Source organism: Haliotis rufescens, unplaced genomic scaffold (assembly GCF_023055435.1).
Source record: "Haliotis rufescens isolate VD_foot unplaced genomic scaffold, xgHalRufe1.0.p SCAF_5, whole genome shotgun sequence".
In the NCBI taxonomy this organism is placed as follows: domain Eukaryota; kingdom Metazoa; phylum Mollusca; class Gastropoda; order Lepetellida; family Haliotidae; genus Haliotis; species Haliotis rufescens.
In genome coordinates, this window is record NW_025964223.1 from 4217287 (window position 1) to 4242305 (window position 25019).

A 25019-nucleotide genomic window follows, 5' to 3' on the forward strand; every position below is an offset into this window, starting at 1 on the left:
TAATTCACTTCTGTCTACAATACCCGTGAAGATCCGGGGTAGAATAGGTCTTCAGCAACCCATGCTTGTCGCACAAGGCGACTGTGCTTGTCGTAAGAGACGACTAACGGGATCAAGTGGTCAGGCTCGCTGTCTTGGTTGATGCATGTCATGGTATCCCAACTGCGTGGATAGATGCCCATGATGTCAATCACTGGATTGTCACGTCCAAGTATATAAGTATATAAAAGGGAAACTTTTGGGCTGAATTTAGTGCCCTTTGATTAATACTGACCCTTAGACTGGAAGCGCCACAGTGACCCAGTGATGAAGTCATCGTATTTAGGTGTTGGAAAAAGGTCACATGTCTGTTTTCGACCAATCAGAGTTTAAGACATTAATTGCTGTTGCGTCTTTATTCCTTTGAGGGATCTACTTTCACAACATAATACCAATGAAATATTGAGAAAGGCGAACCATCTAAGAGGGCAATTTTGAATGGAAATGAATATTTGTATCAACACGTTAATTATGTGTTCTTGATTTGCTAATTGCCGTGGAACATCACAACATAAACTGTTGCTTCCTGCTACGTCCTACGCTTAATACGACACACGCCGGGAATTATGATGGACAATTCAAAGAAGAATATTTATGTCAGCAGTAAATTGAAATGTATCCTATATATTAGATGTTAATGAGTGATTGAGTAAGTGAGTGAGTATGGTTTTACGCCGCTTTTAGCACAATTCCAGTAATATCACGGCGGGGACACCAGAAATGGGCTTCAAACATTGTACCCAAGTGGGGAATTAAATTCGGGTTCGAGTCAACGCTTTAACCACTAGGCTACCCGACCGCCCCAGATGATTATTAATAATGCGTCACCTATATGACGTTTTATTTCAAATAAACGTAACGTTCATACACGTTTTGACACAGCATCAAATACGATTTTGGCTGCTTCTGTACATCAGATTACATCGCCTTTATAACGCAAAACACTAATCTAGAACAAAATATATGTGTCTTCATTGTGACCCAGGACGGCCATTCCGCCATAAATATCTCCAGATGACCTTGACCTGAGGAGTTCACGGAGAAGGTCACGATATTGGCATCACTCTCGTGATCTTGCTCTTTGTGTCCGGGAGATCCTTCCCCTATGAACAGATTACACACATGACGAGTTGAACGATGGAGACATTAAACTTTGCAATATTTGCACATGTTCACTTTCGCTAGTCCCAAAATGTGACCAGTGAGTGAGTTGGGTTTAACGCCATTTTGAACAATATTCCAGTTACATCACAGCGTATCAGCTTGATGTCAGAGGAAACCTCGAAGTGATGCAGGTCACAGACGTTTATAATTTTTGTGAAACCCATGAACACGGATATAGTGGGGACAAACCTAGAAACATAATCGCCGCAAACCGGGATTCAAACACACAATCATAGAATTCTGGCGTTTCTAAGGGACGTAACTCTGCACTGTAGTTGATCATTGACCTGAAGCAATATGTACAATGTAACAGCATAATGCTACATAGTATTGTATTGACCGCGACACTCGGTAATAGAGACAGCTGTGTGACAGCGGCCTGTAAATGATCGAGTCTGGGCCATACAAACCAGTGGTTGATATTGTGAGCACTGCCACACGTCGTATGGGTACGATGACAGGCAATCAACATAGTCACCGAGAGTCTGACCACCGATATTTTAGTCTCCTCACAAGCATAGGTGAATGGGAATCTATTTTTAACCGAAATCCCGCTGGGAGATATTTCGAATATGAATTTGTCATGATTAGATTTCATATCAAATTGTTGTCACGAGGGAGTCATGTTGCTTTTACTGATCAGAATCATTATCTTCAGTTCTTCAATGCATTACACTCGCCATGTAAATCAGACCGCCTCCGTGGTCTAGTGGTAGAGCGTCTGCCCGGAGAGCGGAAGGTCGGGCGTTCGATCCCCGGGCGCGTGATGCCAATGACGTTAGAAAAGATGGTACTTGCTGTTTCCCTGCCTTGAGCTCGGCCTTAAGAGACTTAAACAAGGTCTGGTCAGCTCGGAGTCAGTAAACGTTGTCTGGGATATTCGTGTTAAACTGCAGCATGGTATCTCAGCGGGCTCGTGACGTTAAACGTCTTTTCACCTCACCTTACCCACGATGTATATATCGTTATAGGCTAGATTCTTTTTTTGCAATGAAACCGGAAAAGGTACAGAGCTTTGGCCTAACAACGCTCATTTACGAGGGATAGGTGATCCGAAATTCCTAGCTTCGAGTAGGTTGTTCTATTTATTATATACTTCGGTCTGAAGTTGAGAAAAGTGATATTTTCATTGTAGTGAACATAACACTTGATATTTCACTGCAGTGAACGTGACACTTTGACGAAACTATTGTCTTACAAGAGTTATCTCCCCTTTTAACGGAAGTGTCTAGCCGGTACACAAACTGTTGTCTTCCTATTTACGTTTAGTTCCACATTGACTAGGCCAAATAATGCTAACAGTTATTTATGGAGTAAATATCGTTTCTTGATGTTTTATATTCTCTTGAAAATGGTTTGACAATATATGAACCTATAGAAACTATAAATTTCTCATTCAACTGTTACGTGTCTTTGTTTACATGACCAACGTGTATTATTTCGCGTCCAATAACGGTCTCCTAGATGTTTAGAACTTTTTTTTGTTGAAGTTAATTTTCGTATATAATCATGTCCACATTATGTGGCGCTTTGCAAGGCGCCCCATGGCGTTAGCGAAAAACTCACCATTCTATTTGTTAAAACCAGACTGATGACGTCACAGATGAGGCTCAAACACAACACCGCCAGGTAGGTGATCCTCACATCCCTCATTTCACACACTGCTGCATTGCTGAAATGAACAACTGTTGTAGCATCGCCAGAGCCATCCTCGAGCATCGTCCCGAGGCAAGAGATTTAACTGACTTTAAAAGTCCAGTTTCCACCCTTGCCGAACGAGGCTGGAATTACTGGGTTCGATCGTAGCGCCACCAGTGGCTATTACCAGTTATGTCCCGTCTAAGCCAATCAGATTCCATCTCTCGTATCACTTGCGTTTGCTTCACACAAAATGGTGGCGCCCGGTCAGGACGACCTGATCGATAATCAAGATATATATTGTGATAAAACGTGTCTTACATCACGAAATGAATTAAATCACGTGAGCACCTTGATTAAAAACATGAAAAGATTTGGAAAATATCTGCTGACAACAAGTTGGCGGGGCACATGCCTTGCAAATCCTGCAATCGATCGAAATCTGCACGACAGTTAACGAACCGGATTTCTATTTCGGTGCGCGATTTTGATTGGACTATGCATAGACTCGTTAGTCCAGCCAAAATATAACTCCATAATACCAGCCTAGTTCGGCAAGGGTGCAAACTGGACTTTATAGTCAGTTAACTCTCTTGCCCCGGGAAGATGTCGTCGAGTGAACCACGTCTTATTTCTGTTGTACATTTATTATACCATATACTGGGGATGTCACGATTAACCAATACAGCGATGCATCGATTATGTTTCTCAGGCAATACGATATGCGATACCCCCCCCCCCCCCCCCCCCCCCCCCCCAAGGTCGTGTAATTTTTACCGAACTCTTGATAATCGAGGATGTCCTAAAACATATTTCTTTCCAATGAGTTTTGAGTGAATGACTGGAGTTTCCCTAAGGCATGTGCTATCAAATATGTTTCACCATGACCTAGGTAGAATTATGGGGGTTATCGAAAATAATATATTGTCCCAATATATTCTTGAAAATAATACTTATGCTTGAGACTGTTGAAAAAGTTGCCTAGAAATTATTTAATCCAGATACAAAATCCCATCACCCCCACTCCCACCCCCGAATATCAAGTAGTCGGTCCCTTCCGGAGAAGTGAGGGTAAAATGAATATTACATTGGTAATCCAAAGATGAAATCATATCCGCATCCACAGGATCCCCAGTAGTTATCCCTGCTGCATGACACTCCGTTGATCTCATGTATACTTGTCGCCTCCGTCACCATCAACACAGCTCCACATATCGTGCCTCCTACAGCGCTCACTACGTGGACGAGACGAACGTTCTGGAAAAGAATACAGTAAAATACGTTTATAACGAACACGCTTATAACGAACTGACGGATATTATGAACTTATTTTTTATCCTTGAAATTTGATGTATGGATGTTGTATATATGCTTATAACGAACTACGGTTATAACGAACTAAAATCCATTTGAGTTCGTTATAACCATAGTTTACTGTATATCGGGTGAGGTGTTGCCTCTAACACAAGGATCTATTGAAAGACTTGGTGCAACTTGGGTACCCGGGAATGCTGCGTGCGTGTGTGTGTGTGTGTGTGTGTGTGTGTGTGTGTGTGTGTGTGTGCGTGCGTGTGCGTGCGTACGTGCGTGCGTACGTGTTTTAGTGTGCTAACAAGATAAATACTATAAACTTAGTGGATGGTGTTTCGCCGGGAGTCAGATGATAATAGGTTTTGATTCTGTCAAAACATTCTATTTTTCAACTGTGTACATCTTTATCCCACACTTAAGGGGAAACTTCCTTGATCCACGGGGCATTATGTGACCACATATAGAGCTACATCTCTATATTCAGGGCTTCAGTAGAATGTATCAAGAATAAAAGCAAGTGTCAGTAGATCACTGAAAATCAGTGTTGACACCGGGTGTTCGCGAAAAGGGTAACTCAATTTGCATAAAAAAGTATGTTTGTTGCCTGTCACCGCACAGCTGTTCAGCAGTACAATGTAGCACAGACATTCCCGTGGGCACCAGTGATGCTCCCCTTCTTGCTAATCTGTTTTTTTTAATGCAAATGAATCGCAACTTCTGTTTGGCAAAGTCACACAAGGGAATTTGGCAAGAAGTTTAACTTAAGCTACAGTTATATCGGTGATCTGATATCGTTCTTGATGGTCAAATAGCCTGATATACCCACCTGAGTTTGAAATAAAAGGGCAATTGAAACCGATTCATCTGTTTCATATTTAGATAGAAATAGAATGCAGAGGATTCAGAGTGACAAAATCTCTCCAAAAGACTGTATGACAAGATGTCGAACAATAGTCCAGCCTTAGTGTCCACATTTCACAACTTTTCATTCCCTTTCTACTAAGATTTTAAAGGCCGTTTTACGACTCTTGCTCAAAAGTTGAAAGATCAGGATTATGGTTTTTAGAGGCACCAATGACAAACATGATGTCCTATGAAATTCACTATTCTGACTTGTACTATATGTTCCAGTATGTTCCCAAGTTTTCAGGGGCACAATTGACTTGCACTTGCAAGTGTTTGTGACGGGTGCCACCTATGACGCAGGATACGCTCACCTTGAAACCAGTTTTCATCCCTATTTGACAGTGATTCATGAACACATGCTTATGATATTAGTCGGAATGGTGCAATGGACTTTTAGTGGCGATTTCCGATTATGATTTTTGAAATGATATTTGTACTTTTTAGTCATTCTGTACATGAGCGCGTTCGTTGATTCATTTTAAATAATAATAATAATAATAATAATAATAATCAGCCAGAAGTGCCAGAAATTTATTTGAAATGTGCATTTACGATATTAACGTTGCCAATGACACTCTTATACAATGAATTTGGAACCCGGTAAATTCACGTGCTTCCCCTTTGTCACATCAAAACATAACATGAAATATATGTTAACTCACACTAGACATCCTCTTGTTGACAGTGATGAGACCCAGGCCAGTCACCCCCGGGATGAAGCCCTGTACAAAGATAGGACACACGCGATGTTTACAGCAGTCACAATGGCTGGTTACTGGTATATTGCAACGTGTATTGAATACAGCCAATGTGATATTACTCTTCATGACATTCTACCTGGATCTGCATGTGGTTGGTTCGAATACAAGGCTCGCCCCGACATGAGTGAGTGAGTGAGTATAGTTTTACGCCGCTTTTAGCAATATTCCAGCAATATCACGGCGGGGGACACCAGAAATGGGCTTCACACATTGTACCCATGTCGGGAATCGAACCCGGGTCTTCGGCGTGACGAGCGAACGCTTTAACCACTAGGCTACCCGACCGCCCCTGCCCCGACATGAAGTCAATATAGTCTTATAGTCTCCCTGACCCCGATTTCGATAACTGGTTTTCACGATAAAGTGCATGGTGATCATGTTGGCCCGTTATTAATGATCATTGAAAACAACGTTACGATAGCCGAATCGGATCGTTCTATGAATTATGACAACTGGTGGCCATCTTGGATTTTGGCAGCCATCTTGGATTTATCTCTGGGCTTCCATCCCACATGATGCTGACACACCGTGATAACACTCAAATACTGTTCAAAAAGTGGCGTTTAATCCCTCACTTTTCGTCACTCATTACATATATGATAATAAGAGTTAGTGAGTGAATGTGGTTGACGCCAAGGGCAGTAAAACACCTACAATGGCGTCTTGTGATGGTCGGTCAGGTTGTCAGCATGTCTAACGATCCATGCCGATGCCCAGGTGGCCCATCCAAGGCCCACTTGCACAAGGCGATTCTAGCGCTACGATGATTGTAACTCCCATAATCTATCCTAAACTTAAGATAGTCCGATTGATCTGAGAAGAGCCAAATGAACTTACCCCGACCAGCAGGAGCAAGACATGTACTGAGAAGGGCACATCTGGCTTCATCAGGTAGCCGGAGAGGTTCACGCCGTTTACTGTCAGCGAGAGGTCATCGTGGTAAAGGTTGTAGATGCCGTTGTTATATGTCAGTAACACAATGTTGAGGACACCTAGAAAACCCGAGGATGTACGTACCGGTATTAAAGACATACCGGTTTTATAGATGGGTACCCGGTAGATTGGTACCCGAGCACGGGTGTGACGCTGACAAACCTAGTAACATAATCAGAGCATTTCTAGGATTTGAACCCACAATCATATAGGTTTCTGCAACACCTCAGTAACGCAACTATGCATAGCGAATCGTGGAACCCTGTAGTTGTTACACTGTTCTTGTGTCATTATGACTGGTTGTTCTGATGAAAAGACATGGTATGATAGGGGCATTCTGGCCCACGAGATCTACATGATTTAAGAAAATTGTGGAAAGCATTAATAAATCACAATGTTTTTGAATTACACTAAACTTCGGTTATAACGAACACTCTTATAACAAACTGACCGATATGACGAACTTATTTTTTAGTCCAGGCCATTTGTTGTATGTATGCTGTATTATGCTCATAACGAACTATGGTTATTACGAATTAAAATTAGTGGTCCCTTTTTGTTCGTTATAACCGTAGTTTATAACAACACTAAATAAATAGAGAGGCTTAAATGGGTGATAAGGTTTATGTCTTGCAGAGGTTTTCAGGAGACGATGTTTTTCATATCTAAAAAGGAGCAAGTTTTTGAGACCACGAGATTTTCTGAGGAGATGCAGAAAAGGTCAATACAAACATCTGGTAGATAACTCATGCGGACGTGCTCATAGTTCTAAAAATCGACCTTGTGTCAACCATACTTTTTTGTAACAGCAGTCCAGACTTGCAATGTAAGAAAGTGAAAATGGCTAACATTTAAAAGTGCTCCCCAGTACCCCATGCTTGTCGTAAGAGGTGACTAATGGGATCGGATGATCAGGTTCGCTGACTTGGTTGATGCATGGAATCGTATCCCAGTTGTGTAGATGCTCGTGATATCAATCACTGGATTTTCTAGTCCAGACTCGATTATTTACAGACCGCCGTCATATAGCTGGAATATTAATCATGAGTGCGGCATTAAACAACACACAAAGTAAATCGTACTTACATAACACCAGAATAGTCCCGTGTAGCGTGTACCCAACAGCTCGATGCATTTCTCTCCATTCACGGACACCCTCCTTGACTAATTGACTGTTGGCCCAATCAACACACCCGTATTACTATCATTTACAACAAAATAAAAAGACGCAAATTATAAATATTCAAGAACGCTGCGTTGTAAACTAGTGTTCGGCAACTCCAGTGGTCCGGGTTGTGAGTCGGTATGTAACGAACACAACAAACTGGACAATGGACAATAGCCAAGCGCTACAAAATCTTTGGCTTTTACAACTATGTTAAGATATCAATTCTTTTGTCGTTAGTCATTGAGTTTTCGATACGCTGACAGTTTACTGTTCAAGGGTAATCGGTTAATATGTAAGATAACACATTGGTTCAGTTGAATCAGATTGTGCGTCTAGTCATTATCTCAGACTGGAAGCAGCCTCTAGTTCCAATATGAATATAAAAAAATAATGCAAAAAACTTCGAGCTGTATTGTTTTTTCTTCCCCGCTATGTATAATAACCTCCAGAAACAGACTCTTTTTTATCCCTTACTTAAAGGATGTTTCAATTTATAGTTTAGTAGTTGCATTTTTATATATTATTATAATAGAATGGAGACTGCTCCGGTCTAGCATTACTCCGGTTGCCATGTACAGGGGTAGGTTCGACTTCGGAGTTTATCAGCAGTATATGCTTGAGCGGTGTTACGTCTAACGATTGTCCCCTGCAGATCGAGTGTCTTTTCACAAAGAAGTTCTTTTTTAACAGTGACATTGCCATGAGATTATTCATTGTTGATATTCAGTACACAAGAAGAAGAATGAGTGAGTGAGTATGGTTTTACGCCGCTTTTAGCAATATCCCCGCAACATCACGGCGGGGGGCACCAGAAATGGGCTTCCAAGAAGAAGAAGAGTGAGTGAGTATGATTTTACGCCGCGTTTAGCAATATTCCAGCAATATCACGGCGGGGCACGCCAGAAATGGGCTTCACACATTGTCGGGAATCGAACCCGGTTCTTCGGCGTAATGAGCTAACGCTTTAACTACAAAGCTACTCGAGCGCCCCAGAAGAAGAAGAAGACGTTTATTCGGTATCAAGGGCCACAGAGCTCACAACATGAGTGAGTTAGTGAGTTGCGTTTAACGCCGCTTTTAACAGTATTCCAGTTATATCGCGGCGTGTCAGCTTAATGTGGGAAGAAGAAAGCCCGAAGTGATGCAGGTCTCAGAAGTTTACCACTTCAGTGAAACCCACGAGCACAGGTATGGTGCTGACAAACCTAGAAACATAATCGGGGCGAACCGGGATTCGAACCCACAATCATTTTTCACAATCACAGGTTTCTGGCGCGCCCAAGGGACGCAACTGTGCACAGCGAATCGCGGCGCCTTAGACGATATCACGAATTCGTTTTTAGATATCATAAAATACATAATAACATATCACAAAATACATGGCTAGATATAATAAATTCATTTATTTATATAAAAATTCGAATTTGTGATATCAATGAAGATAGTCAGTTGGCCAGGGGTGAAAAACAAGATTTTCGTTCCCACATTTTCCTGTATACCTTAAACTTTTTCTATTGCATAAAGGAGGTATCTGTACACAATTTTCATTGGGTAGTAAGCTTGCAAGTGTGTGCGTGAATTTTCAGGAAGTCAAAATTGCATAAATTGAAAGCAAAATGCATAATTTAACAAAATTGGCTGTAACATTTTATTAAGTCATTAAACTATCCAAATTTTGTCTTTGATTACAGGTAATGTATTCGCTTATCTGAATTTGGCAAACATTTTGTTTCATATAACTGTTATTCTAATTCTCAGTGGAAACATTGATAAAAATAATGTTTTTATACTTCATTTTCAAATATTGTAAGTAGGTAAAACACTAATTCCACTGAATTGTGACAATAAAACCACTATAACTGGGTATCAAAATCTGCCTGAACCATTGTACTACCCTATACATAAAACAAAATGAAAATATTTTAAAAAGGGCTGAGATATTGTAAACAATGTTACCCCACCCCCCAAAAACCAATATTGACGAAAATTGCTTATTGAGATATGGTGGTAGATAATGTTAATGTAGTGGATGAGTGGGATAATTGCAACAATGCTTAAAAACACCGAACTAGTAAACTCATAAAGAAAAATGATGTTTCAAGTTTTTCTGTGAACATCTACAGGTCAAAATGGCGGCCAGCTTGAATTTCAAGATGGCCGCCATTTTGACCTGTTTTCAAAATCAAGATCTAATATAGTTCTTCAACATGGTCATGTAATATATAATATGAAAGCTTTTTTCATTGTCTTTTCAATAATGTAGATCATTCACTGACTTCTGTGGTAAATTGATCCCCAACAATGAATAAAAATAAAAATTGAAAGCTAATTTCTCAAGCGACTTCAACCCATACCCAAATTTAGATTTAAATTAAAATGGACATATTTTCACTCAAAATTGTAGATATACTGCACTTTTGTGTGAACATTTCACTAGTTTATCATTTGAGTGAAGAAACAAACGTGAGAATACTTGTAGTATTATGAAGTATTAAAAATAAAATATGAAATAATGTCACCTCTAGTCACCGTCATCTGGAGAGGTAGGTAAGTTGTTTCTGTTTAGGCATGACATAGCACAACTGCATCCAAGGGAACATCCCATGTTGTTCTTGGCACAGCTACACCTGGGTGAGGAGCATCTGCCTGTTGTGCATTTACAGGTGAGCAATTCTAGACACAGTGCTGGCATTCGTTCCTGGATCATTGGGATGGGTTCTATGACAGACGTCCACCTATACTCTTCTGGTGGTGGAATGTCAGACTTTCCTTTGTGTGCAGAACACCACGTGATGCAAATGTGCTGACATCTGAGTAGAGGTTATGTGGTGGGAGTTCCTCTAGGTCTCCAACTCTGTGGAACATGTCAGCTGTAAGTGTATTAATGCTAGTTGCAGTCGAAGCTGGATTGTACACTTTGATGACAAGTGAGTCTGTCTCTTTCATGTCGAAGGCACCAGTTTCTTCTGTTGTTTGCAACAAATATGGTTGTGCGATAAATATGTTCCAGGTCCACAACCTGTGACTGCATGGAATACTGGTAGAGCTGCTACAACATCCGAGAGAATGAGAAATTGATGTACATCATCAACTGATATGCACCCATCCATATCTGAGCAGAAAACCAATGTTTATGATGTGTCAACTGTACTAACACATCAGTGTCTCGGCTGTGAATGACACTGTGGTCGTATCCATTGCAGGAGGCATCCATGACATTGATCATCATTCGTGTATCTGCCTCTTTATGTGTTGACAGTTGATTTGGCATTGCTTCAGATTGATCTATGGAAGATACTGCTGTATCTGGGCTGCTTAATCCACCTGCAATGATGATGATTTGATGGTAATGATGGAGATGCTGTGCCTGTGCGTGCAATTCTGTGGTCAAGAATTGTATCAAATTTTGCTTGTTCTCATTCAGTCCAATAAAACTGGACCATGAAGCCGTCAGAAGGATGGCTCATTTATCTATTATTCTTCGAATCTTCTCAGATATCAGCACATTTGCATCACGTGGTGTTCCGCACACAAAGGAAAGTCTGACATTCCACCACCAGAAGAGTATAGGTGGACGTCTGTCACAGAACCCATCCCAATGATCCAGGAACGAATGCCAGCACTGTGTCTAGAATTGCTCACCTGTAAATGCACAACAGGCAGATGCTCCTCATCCAGGTGTAGCTGCGCCAAGAACATCATGGGATGTTCCCTTGGATGCAGTTGTGCTATGTCATGCCTAAACAGAAACAACTTCCCTACTTTTCCAGAAGAAATGGACTCTGACGGTGACTAGAGGTGATATTATTTCACGGCCCTTGACTCTGTGATGTAATACACAACACTACATGTATTCTCATGGTTTTTTTCTCACTCAAATGATAAACTAGACAAAAGTGCAGTATATCTACAATTTTGAGTGAAACGATGTCCATTTTATTAAAATCCGACTTTGGAGGTTGGTTGGTGTCGCTAGAGAAATTAGCTTTCGCTATATCATTTGTTCTAAGATTACCACAGAAGTCAGTAAATAAGGTACATCATTGAAAAGACAATGAAAAAAGCTTTCATATGATATATATGTTGAAGAACTATATTAGATCTTGATTGTGAAAACAGGTCAAAATGGCGGCCATCTTGAAATTCAAGATGGCCGCCGTAGATGTTCACAGAAAAACTTGAAACATCATTTTTTCTTTATGGGTTTACTAGTTTGGTGTTTTTAAGCATTGTTGCAGTTATCCCACTCATCCACTACATCAACATAATCTACCACCATATCTCAATAAGCAATTTTCGTCAAAATTGTTTTGTTGGGGGGTGGGATAACATTGTATACAATATCTCAGCCCCTATGTAATATATTTTCATTTTGTTTTGTGTATAGGATAATGCAATGGTTCAGGCAGATTTTGATACCCGGTTATAGTGGTTTTATTGTCACAATTCAATGGAATTAGTGTTTTACCTACTGACCTGATTTGAAAATGAAGTAAAAAAACATTATTTTTATCAATGTTTCCACTGAGAATTAGAATAACAGTTATATGAAACAAAATGTTTGCCAAATTCAGATAAGCGAACACATAACCTGTAATCAAAGACATAATTTGGATAGTTTAATGACTTAATAAAAATGTTACAGCCAATTTTGTCAAATTATGCATTTTTCCTTCAATTTATGCAATTTTGACTTCCTGAAAATTCACGCACACACTTGCAAGCTTACTACCATATGAAAATTGTGTACAGATACCTCTTTTATGCAATAGAAAAGGTTTAAGGTATACAGGAAAATGTGGGAACGAAAATCTAAACTAAGCCTCTTTTCCGCTGGTGGCCAACTGACTATGATGTTATGAAACAGATCTAACAGGTCACACACCAAGTGAAGTTAACCAACGTCTGTCGCGGAGAGTCCTTGGATGGGTGACCGCGTTTCAGCTTGGCTCCTGGGAGTTTCTAGGGCTCCTATCCTGTCCCACATTGAAGCACATGTAAGACATATGGCGTTCGAAGTGTGCCTCTGTCCACCCCGCAGTGAATGGGTACCCGGTAGAATGAGATGCCACTGGTTGTTATACCCTTCTAGCCTCTACCCTCTCTAACAGGCACCTTGGGTTGTATACTAATCATGAAGCTGAGAATGATTCTTAATTGAGTGCACACTGATCCAGTGATCGGGGCAATAATAGCGCTTTCAGCATGTCCCTGAGTGGTGTGAAAATATGCGCAATATAACTAGCCTATTATTATTATCTGGAGATCGACTTATTGTAAAACGGCGCCTCATAGGTGCGCATAGGTGAACTCATCATGCTCATACCAAACGTTGAATTCCTTTGGAATAATGTTTTAGGGATATCCTATATTAGAGATATCACGAAAATTTATTTTGATATAACAGAAACACATTTTAAGATTTCAATTATTGTAGTTTGAATGTTAGAAATTATAAATTAATTATGATATCTTCAAATATTTACTGATATCATAAAAAAACATAATTGCTATCTTTAGAAATAAAAACGTCAGTACATTTGAAATAAATAAATATGTAAGTAATGTATTTGAAAAGGGTTTACCATACTGACACTCGGCTTTAAACAAGGACGCAAAGATCGTTTGAAACACTAATAAAATGTATGCAGTTGCGCGTTCTGAATCAATGGGAGGCAACTCTTGTCTAATCTCACTCGGTGGCTGATAAATATCAACTAGCTCAACTTGAGAAATAGTCACGTGACCACCGGAGGTGTTCCCTGTGGATCTAAAAATACAGGTAGGCGATTAAAGTTGAAAACACACCTGTTTGGGCCTGGATTGGCGACAAGTACGTTTTCCGGGGACAACAGTATTTCCTGCCACGACGTTCCCACCGCATTTCTTGGTCATAGGACACCCAAAACGCCCTCAATATACCGCATTCCACTGGGTTTTCACGGCCATTTTCCTGTCAAAATCAACCTTGTTTTGGTAAATTTTTATGACTTTATTTCTTTCAACCGGTTTATGTGTCAATTGGTTGTATCTCGCTGTGATATAGGGTGTATGCGAAATGGTATTATCGCCTTTCCTTGAGACATTTATAACAGGGCGGGTGTAATTTCCACGAGGAAGTTGATACTATGATTGAATTGTCAAAATTCAACGTCAAACATGAGAATATGTGATTTGAGAAGATTACTATTATGGATATAGAGAGTGTACCAGGTCAGGTTTAGTACTGACACATTATTCCGGAAACTGTGTAATATGAATTATATGTAATGATCAAATATGGTAGACCAGACGACACTTACATGAGTAATGGACAACCATCGTTTGAAGCATAACAATAGATCGAGAACATTTAAATATTTCATTTACTATGGTGTAATGCTTACTACCGCCATGAATATGTTTAGTTTGTTTGACTTTCATGTTCATTTTGAGGTAAGGTTTTCACGTATAACCTATATATTTACTCCGTGTTGTGTAGTTAGAGCATAATCATGTAAACGGTAATCTAGATTTCAAAATCCGAATGATACAAGGATTCTGAAATACTGAGTGTGGACGGACATAAACATGAAAAGCCGTATTATACTCATGTACTATCTATTTCCGAGTCGAGGGAACTCTCAGTAAAATACATTTTGGGGTCCCAGGCATGAACATGGCGCACCCAGGCTTTTGACATTCATGACATAAGGGTCATGTTTCACTTGATATCCAGAGTTGGTTGGTTGTTTAACGCCGCACTCAGCAATATTCCAGCTATATGGCGGCGGTCTGTAAATAATCGAGTCTGGACCAGACAATCCAGTGATTGATATCATGAGCATCGATCCACGCAATTGGGATCGATGACATGCATCAACCAAGTCAGCGAGCCTGACCACCCGATCCCGTTAGTCGCCTTTTACGACAAGCATGGTCACCTTTTACGGCAAGTAAGACCTATTCTACCCCGAATATTCACGGGTATGATATCCAAAGAATTAACTCATGACATATCAGTGCACATGCTCACTCAGAAGCTTTTTCGGCTATTTATTATCTATGCATATTCCATGATAAAGAATGCAATATTTTAATTATTTACTGATGTACCCTGTACTGTACATATCCATGAGTATGTATATCATAGGGGGCTTGCTATCGATATAGATAATGGAGATCGATAATTACTAAGTATCATATCAATCAATTATTGATAAGTATTGGAGAAGGAAGAAAATATATAAGAAAGTCCCGAAAGAAATCAACATATTTCACGCCAGTGGTAAGCAGTGAAACATTAATGCATAGATAACTTTGTGGATGTTTGAGAAAAACAAAAACATTTGCTATCAGTCTTTGACAATTGACATTATTGACAACTTTATTTCATCACAATGGTATCAATGACAACAATTACATATTGACAATCATTATATTTCTTCCCATCGACGATAATTCCAGTTATCAATCTTTTTAGCCAGCCCTAATCATGCTAATATCATATGATCATATACACAATATAACAAGAAAAGTTCAAATATATCATTGAACTTACAATCAGGTTTTCTGATTCTTGATGAAATAGTTAGAAGTTTGAGTACATTAGAAATCTATTACATTGATTTATGTGATAATATCTATATTAACATGTTTGCAGTTTGTGATTCAGTATATGTGTTTAGAACATGTAGAAAGTGACAGAAATACCATAGAAGTCCTAATCATCATTATTTGCACATGTATAACATCCTTGCGATACCAGGGTTAGAAACTAACAGTTTTTGTCCACTAGTCCTTATAATGATAACATATAGCAAAACTATATCTTTACTATTGGGCAGTTTGATAAGGACTACAGGACTAGTGCCAATTTCTAACGCTGGATACTATATGTAGTTAATGTATGTGGGCTTCTCTGAGTCAAGTTTTTATATGCTAGACAGTGTCAACTACATGTTTGCATCAGCATAATCAGTTCACTCAACGGTTCCAGGAACACTAGCAAACTCATTGATCATCTACTTTGGCAATAAATGTCAACAGCAATCTGTGTTAGTTTGTTTTAATAATAAATATATTTAAAGGTAACTTGTATTAAAACACAATGGTCTGATAATGACAATAACAGGCAGGATTTGTTTCCTAGCCAATGAAGTTGGAAGAATATTTTCATTTTCTCTTCATTTTCTCTTTGGGTATTATATATGTAAAGATGAAGTAATGGAAACAATGTTTTCTTAATTTGATATTTGCTATTGTTGTTCCTTATAAATAATTTACCATGGTAACATGATTAATTGATTGTCGATTGTAATTTCAAATCAATTAACATTTCAAAACAATTAAATCTTAGATTTTGACCAGCTCCCAACACTACCCTTATTGCTATGATTAGATTGTTTTAGAGACTAGGTAGTGGACCTGTGAAGATCCGGGCTAGAATAGGTCTTCAGCAACCCATGCTTGCCGTAAAAGGTGACTATGCTTGTCGTAAGAGGCAACTAACGGGATCGGGTGGTCAGGCTCGCAGACTTGGTTGATCCATGTAATGGTATCCCAATTGGGTGGATCAATGCTCATGATGTCAATCACTGGATTGTCTGGTCCAGACTTGATTTACAGACTGCCGTCATATAGCTGGAATATTGCTGAGTGCGTCATTAAACAACAAACAAACAAAACTAGGTAGAGTCTGGGAAGTGGCTGAGACCTTTAAATGAGTCTCCATGAGGCACAAAATTGACATACTCTTTCTCTACATTTTATCACAAATTATTTTTCACCAAAGGAAGACGAAGGCTCCTATGTCAGGTGTTTCGGTGCTGACAGCCTAGAGATGGTGATGAGTGTGGTATCTTGTCATATTGTCTACTTTGTTTCTAGCATGTCACAGGGTGATAAATCAGTGTACAGAATTATGATCATATTTGAATGTGAAGCACCACGGCAGCTCTAACATGAGTGATGGTCCATTCTGACCAAACACATGATACAGTAGTCATGGAATTAACGTGAATCATTACAAGCGCAAATAGTGATTACATTATGACCATTGTTTGACCTTGGCTTTCAAACGTGAGATCCAATGGAGCAGAAGGTCCGGGGTTCAAACGTTGGTACTTGTTGTTACCCTGTCTGGCGCTCGGCATTAAGGGGCTAAAACAAGGACTGGTCGGCTCGGAGTCAGTATACTGTGTCTTAGTGGGGTATTCATGTTAAACTGCGGCATGGTATCTCAGTGAGCTAGCACTATAAATCGGCATCAGTCCGGACTAGTACAAGCAGTCACACACACACACACGTACATGCACGTCGCTATATAAGTGCAATAATCTTGGACGCGATGTTAAACCCCATTTTACCTCACCATATGGGTACTGTAAGTAAAGAAATGGTGTAGTGTAGTGTATGTTTAAATAATTACTTCAGAGCCTGGAATGCATCAATGGTCATGATGACGGATGTCATGCCTGATGTATGAAATAAGAGACACCCATAACTGCTCTTGATACGCTGTAGGTACAATGGCCAGTGGAGGACGTAACATGTACGCGAGACAGGTCTCCAGTCTCGCGTACACGTGACCACCTGAGAGAGGGTCACTCGTATGCGTGACTGCCATGGATTTCTGCATGTATCACAAAAATGCCTCTACAAGTGTTATTTATGAAAATAATAAAACAAAATTAAGTACAGTTATTGATCATTAAACCAGTTATTGATTGACATGAAAAAAATGTCATGAGAAAGTAATAATTGGGAGAAAAATGTGCAAAATTTGATCAAAATATTCTGTTTTTGACAGCGTTTTTCTCCTATGTACATATTTTTCAGAAACTTATATGTAGTATTTTTTAAAAGCTTATTTATCATAGAGTTACAAAAAGTTACACACCTGTTAGCCATCACGTTAAAACGTGTTAACTTTCTTTCGAAACTGCACATACCATCTCGCGTACAAGTGACTGGTCGACAAGCAGTTGAAGGGAGGTAACCGATGCCTGACTAAATTGTTCAATCCGAACATCTGTCTTGTTACACAAAATGTCCATGATGAATATTATTGTGCGTCCTTCGGGATGCAGTATATGTTTTTTCTGCATCCATTCCCTACATTGTGGGTCTTGTAAAACCCTGATTATGGACATCATGGCCATCTACTAACCCTCAGAATACTTTTAATATAAGACAAACTCCGACATGGGCAAGTCCCAAGCTGCTAGTGGTGTAAAGGTACAGCGATACAGTATTGTATCCCAATACGAGGCCAACAATCCAACACATCGATTTACAACTCCTGTATCGCTATAAATACAATACATTCATTACATTACAAGTATGGTGGTGTCATAACATGTGAATAATAAGCATGATAAGAGATTTCACATGTTTAAAATGCAAAATGACTAAATGTTAAACAACCAGCTTACACAGATTGTCTCGTATTTCCCGGTTGGCTATAAATAACGTAACATTCACAGTGCCTTCTAGCCTATATGTGTCTGCCTTACAATATCTTATGTTCGATCTCTGAAAGTTAATAACAAATGATTCAGGGTTGTGATTCACCTGAAAGAATATCAACGTATGAAATAAAAGTACTTCATCGAGATACGAATCATATCGCACGCATATTGTCTGGATTCATATTACACCTCTACGAGTTACGTTCATCACAGTCTGTACCAAACTTGGCTCAAAGGCATTTTTAAATTTTAGTGTATCATCATGATTATGTATGGACTATTGTTATTATTCGAGTCTATTAACTTTCGAGACCGAACAGAATTCTGCTGGACTCTCGGCCTTAAAAATTTGTTGTAATAGACTTAGTAAGTCTCGAGTTTACTAGTGTTAACGTTATTTCACAAGTCCTAAGAGTTTGTAACTGGTCCTGCTTGAACGAGACAAAACGTTTTGCAATGTTTACATTTTCTGTTGGTTTCATTCATTTTCAATTTGTAGCAAAATTGAAGCATTGAGAACTGGTTCAGAGTTATAGCCCTTAAATGCTATAAGTCTATAAGGACTACCAGCATTGGATTTTTACATGTCCTTAACACAATTTGGTGGTCTCGGGCTAGCAGACTAACATGACTTTCAAAGGATGGACTCAGGCTTCAGACTATTTGGGGACTGACATGGTGGTGGTTGTTGATTACTTTGATTCTGCTGTGAGTACAGCAGTTTGTGCTTAACCCTTTTGAGTCTACGAGTCAAACGTGTCTCTGCTTTATTTGAATAGTTAAATAGTAAATTAGTTTACCCCGAAAGTCTAACACTACACATGCTACAAGCAGGAGTTGCCATTATTCGGGTCAGGGAACTGCATCAGTATAATACTATTCATCCTATATAATGCCGGGGGGCACGGGTGGCCCAGTTGTCTAAGGCGCCGCGATTCGCTGTGCAGAGTTGCGTCCCTTGGCACGGCAGAAACCTATGATTTTGTGTTCGAATCCTGGTTCGCCCCGATTATGTTTCTAGGTTTGTCAGCACCATACCGGTGCTCGTGGGTTTCACCGAAGTGGTAAACGTCTGAGACCTGCATCACTTCGGGCTTTCCTCCCACATTAAGCTGACACGCCGCGATATGACTGGAATACTGTTATAAGCGGCGTTAAACCAAACTCACCCACTCCTGCATAATGCCAGGACTAATGGAAGGGGATTCACTGATCCAACAATTACATTATCCTCAGTGTTCAGCCCTTAGTCTATTTTAAAATGAAATATTACTTATCACGATTGTAACAGTGGTAGAAATAGACCTAGCCAATCCAATATGTACACTTTCTACAGGACCTGTGATCGTGTGTACGGATCCCTGTTTGCCTCGATGATCTTTCTAGGTTTGTCCGCATAGTAGCCATGGTTGTGGGTTTCACCAAAGTGATAAACGTCTAAGACCTACATCACTGAATGCTTTCGTCTCACATCAAGATGGCATGTTGTGATGAAACTTGAATACTGTTTGAAGTGGAGTTAAATCCACCTCACTCACTCAAACTTGTAGTTGTCTTACAGTATTCATGTATACAGTATACATGGTGATTGAAACAAATGTGAAAGTCACAAGCTTCCTGTCCAGTGTTTGAAGTTAATGGGATTTTGAACGGTTTATGCCGTTGTAATCTTCTATTTGTCAGTCACCTTGAAGCATGGTGTCATCCTTAACGGTCGAATATACAGTTAGGACTAAGAAAATAGTGGTCAGTACTGAGTATTCAAGTATATTCGACGGATCAGTACCTGGATATTAACAATCTCAAAACAGAGCATTCCAATATTCATCAAGTAGGGGTGTGAAGACAAAAAAGTTTTTGAAGTGTTCTGCTGTCAGCGCTGTTTTTTCCATGACAAATGAATAGTTTAGCACCTGCTTGCATACATAGAATGCTTGTTGTAAGAGGCGACTAATGGGATCTTGGCTGATGCATGTCATTGTATCCCAATTGCATGGATCGATGCTCATGATATTAATCACTGGATTGTCTGGTCCAGACTTGATTATTTACGGACCGCCGTCATATAGCTGGAATATTGCTGAGTGCGGCGTTAAACAACAAACCAACAAACCAACCTTATAATGATAACATATAGCAAAATTCCTAAAAATGGCAAATTCTTTCTTGTCCCTATGATACCTTTACTATTGGGCAGATTGGCAAGGACTACAGGACTAGTGCCAATTTCTAACGCTGTGCTATCGGTATTATTAAATATTTGAGCTTACTAGACCAAACAGAATCTTACTTGACTCGGGGTTTGGACTAAGGACTAAAGTTGCAGACTGTACACTGATGCGTGATCCTATCGTGTCTATGCCCGTTATGGTAAAACTCCATTTTTGAAATATTCATTATATATATATATATATATCCTACTCAACATTTGCTGAGAACCAGCAAAGTCATTTTGAGTTAAAGGTATAGTCCCTAGCTAATTGTGAGTAGTATATATCTCATTGGCAGGGAACCTTTGTTATGTTATTCACAGACCTTCTGACAATGAACTATTGGATTTTCATGGTTATGTATACATGCAATTAATTGATTGCAATAAATCGATTGCAATAAATCTTGTATATCAAATCAAATATTTGTACAAACTTGGGGATTGTATTGATTGTGCAGCTTCTATACACATGATGTAGTCCGATGGCACTTGCCTCTATCGTATTGGTAGTACAGCCAGGTGACAGTTTATCGCCAAGGGACCTGTTATCGCCAGCACCCACTTATGGCAAGCATGCGATCATGACTTGTTGAACATTTGCTTATTTTCAGATTAGGGAGATAAAGAGTAAATAAAATCTTGTTTGGAAATATTAAGTACCCATACAATACTTTTCTTCAAATAAATGTTTAGAAAATATGCATAGTTAACATCAAGCCAACAACAAGGTGATGCATATTTTGGTTGAGTCTTTGTGGTCGTTGTTTACAATATTTTTGTCATTACTACCCAAACTAAGAATTAAGAACCAAATCGAGAATTTTTGACAAATATGTATAACCTAAACATGCAGAAAATTTTATGTATATATCTTGAGAAATCCATTGGAATTAATGTTTAGGATAAGCTAGATAATCCATGATGGATCATTGCTTACAATATGGATCACTGGATTGTCTGGTCCAGACTCACTTATTTACAGACTGCTTCCATGTTTGCTGAGTGAGGCATTAAGCATCAACATGATGTTGATGTATAAAAAACATGTTTGTTGCTACTATATTGATAAGTGGCAGTGGGGTAGCCTAGTGGTTAAAGCATTTGCTCGTTATGCCGAAGACCCGGGTTCGATTCCTGACATGGGTACATTGTGTGAAGCCCATTTCTGGGGTCCCCCGCTGTGATATTACTAGAATATTGCTAAAAGTGGTGTAAAACCCAGCTCACTCACTCACTATATCGATACATTATGAATATGGATACTAATATTATTGCTAAATAAATGATTCCCTGCCACAGAAACATTTACATTTGTTAACATTACTATGGTTAAAATAAGGCAGCAGAAAATTTAATCTTTAACATTTGATGGATCTGCCTTGTTATTATTTAGCATTAAGTTGGTTAATTGCAGGTTGAGATAGGATTTTTTTTATCAATACACATGCAAAATAACTTTTTTTTGTTATTAGTCTACATGTGGTAATATATTGGATAGGGGTGACTATTGGTCTGAAAATAACTATTGCAATGACTATTGATATTGAAAGAAACTATTGCGATAACAATTGATATTGCAAGCAACTATTGCGAAAAATATCGATAGTTTTCAGTGTATCATTTTAGATGGATTTTAGAGTTGAATTTAACCTTGGAACTGAAGTTTCCTTTGAATGTGATAACCATAACAACAAATAAAAAGTAAAGTTTGAGATATGACTGATTTGTTTTGAAAGTAAAGACCCTAATAATTTAAGAAAAAGAAACTTCCATGTGTAAATTACTACCATTCATGATCATGATGATGAAAAAACCCACAAATATGAACAGGATTGCATGGTAAATACAATCGAAACTATCGATATTCCTAACTGAAATCGATACTATTGATCGGAAACTAATTTAACAATCGATTTATTGACTTTAAGTGCTTACCAATAGCAATATATTGATATTTCGATTTATCGTGACACCCCTAATATTGGAGTTGATATATTGACACTAAACTGTCACTGATACCCTTAGTTTTAATGCAACAATACCCACGATAAGCAAGCATGTTGAGTATTTGATTCTGTTTTGCTTTGTTTCAGAGTGAAGATGTCGACTCGGGATGGTTAGTTTGATGTGGTGTGAGCAGAATGAAGACCTGTAAACATGAGTGAGTACACCCTGCCCAGGCAGTGGGTCCTTTATTAAATTATAGCTTCACGGTCGCAGGGGTAGCTTCATGGTAAAAGTGTTCCGTCCTCATGCCGAAGATTGGTTTGATTCCCCACATGGGTACAATGTGTGAAGCCCGTTTATGGTGTACCCTGCTGTGATATTGATGGAATATTCCTGAAAACATAAATACATGATCACTCTACCTCTTCAGTCGTGTTCAGTGATATTCACACAGAGGCATGGTATGGTACAATAGGGTCAGATAGTGTGGTACAGTAGCCATGGAAACAAAAATGAATTCATAAAAAAAATATATGAAATTGTGATGATTCGATTTTAGTCACACGAGGCTGTGCTCTCATATGTACATGTATCATATACACATTGCCGTGCAACGACTGGGAAATTCTTAAGGACGAGAACATTTGTAACTGCTTTGTAAAGATTGTGCCCATGTTCCCATTAATCATTCTATCATTCTAAATGTAATACATCTTGATACATTTGGTCAATTATATATCTGTTTAGTGCTGGTGCGATTGATCAAATAATCAGTTAATTGATCGATTTAGGATCTTGAAATGAATATCGATAGTTATTCTTAATAATCGATTTGAAACACATATCTTCTATAACTCTAAACATACTGTTATAAATTTTTATCTTTGATATACATCAGTGTATTTCACTTATGAAACTCACTTAACTTGACACTGATCAGCATGCATGTCTTGTGTTCTTAACTGTAGGTCATTAGTCAATCACAATGCAAGTTTAATATAGCTTCTGACAAGCTATTTTCTGATTGGTTGAGAGAGAGGGAATCCCTGTGTAGTGACAAACAGTTGTCTGTCGGTAGATAGATGAGCACACATATATATGTGTCATTACGAAGAATAATTATGAAGTCTTGAAATTAAAAATGTTATGTAAATCTATTCTCATAGGTAACTAATGAACAGAGGTACATCATAAACATGTATTTTATTCAGTCAGAGCTCCATGTCATGAACCTTTCGCCGATGTCAACCAGGAAGTGGTTGTACTTTGTCATCGGTCCCGTTTCCAAGGACATGTGTTTACTTTCCAAACTGGCTAATATTAATATGTGAAGAAATTAGACGATCTAACGATCTAACAGCTCCGATTATCGATATTAAAATGTTTGAGCGATAACCAGCACTAAACTGTATCACCTTGAGGAAACATTGTTGTCATTATGTGGACTAAACATGTTATTTTCTATCACTGATGTTTGATTTCTGTATCATGAAAACGAACATAAATAGGCAGTTCCTTGTGAGAAAAAATAAAGGCACTGTCATATACATGATATATGGTGTGTAGGTGTTGTACACCCGTGAAGATAGGGGGTAGAATTGGTCTTCAGCAACCCATGCTTGCCGTAAAAGGCGACTATGCTTATCGTAAGAGGCGACTAACGGGATTGGGTGGTCAGGCTCGCTGACTTGGTTGATGCATGTCATCGATCCCAACTGCGTTGATCGATGCTCATGATATCAATCACTGGATTGTCTGGTCCAGACTTGATTATTTACAGACCGCCGTCATATAGCTGGAATATTGCTGAGTGCGGCGTTAAACAACAAACAAACCAAACCAACACTCTGTCATTTCTGAGTGCCATGGCATCTACAACCGATAGAGTACCATAGAGGGAATATTTATGTTTTGTATGGGTTATCTTTTGCTGAGATCAAAGTTTTCAAAGTGGTAGGGAAATGAAAACGAAAGTCATTTTAGAAGCTGATTGACTGGAGTCCCAACATATGCTTCATTTAGACTGGATGGCTAACAATAACTCGGATCACTTGGATAAAACTATGGTTGGTTCACTCTCTGGTGATAAAACTATTGATTAATTACGTGGTTCACTCTCCGGTGATAAAACTATTTATTAATTAGGTGGTTCACTCTCTGGTGATAACAATATTTATTAATTAGGTGGTTCACTCTCCTGTGATAACACTATGGATTAGTTGGGTTACTTTTGTGAATAAAAATATATAATAAATTTCAGTTGTTTCAAGATTGACATATAATAAAGAGAAATGTGTTTCCTTATTGTAAATATCTCATAATAGGAATATTAAAGGAGATGGCTTTCATTGTATAAATTTTACTTCCTGATATATGTATGATATGCAGTGTTTGAAATTCAGCATGAAAGTCAATCATACTTCATAGCCCTAATTGTTAAAAGTTGGAAGATTAACAGGGTCTCCCTAGATTCATAACCTATAGGAACA

At 38.8% G+C, this 25019-nt stretch overlaps 2 protein-coding genes across 6 annotated transcripts in view; one reads left to right on the plus strand and one right to left on the minus strand.

The window, feature by feature from the left end:
• Positions 1-228: 228 nt before the first annotated feature.
• Positions 229-8132, minus strand: LOC124133627. The gene is made up of 6 exons (XM_046498083.2): positions 7839-8132; positions 6657-6811; positions 5721-5780; positions 3929-4098; positions 2770-2875; positions 229-1142 (listed from the first exon to the last, which is right to left on the minus strand). The coding sequence occupies exons 1-6, from the start codon at positions 7885-7887 to the stop codon at positions 1086-1088; spliced, it is 597 nt and encodes a 198-aa protein (XP_046354039.2). The 5' UTR covers positions 7888-8132; the 3' UTR covers positions 229-1085.
• Positions 8133-13650: 5518 nt separating this feature from the next.
• LOC124133564 (USP6 N-terminal-like protein) overlaps positions 13651-25019 on the plus strand; it is a 53564-nt gene continuing 42195 nt past the window's right edge. For 2 of the 5 annotated variants that reach the window (XM_046497997.2, XM_046498001.2), the window contains exons 1-2: positions 13715-13896; positions 22677-22744. In XM_046497997.2, coding sequence (XP_046353953.1) covers positions 22741-22744 — 4 coding nt within the window. In that variant the 5' untranslated portion in view covers positions 13715-13896; positions 22677-22740. The other 3 variants (XM_046497998.2, XM_046498002.2, XM_046498000.2) reach the window with 3 other exon arrangements.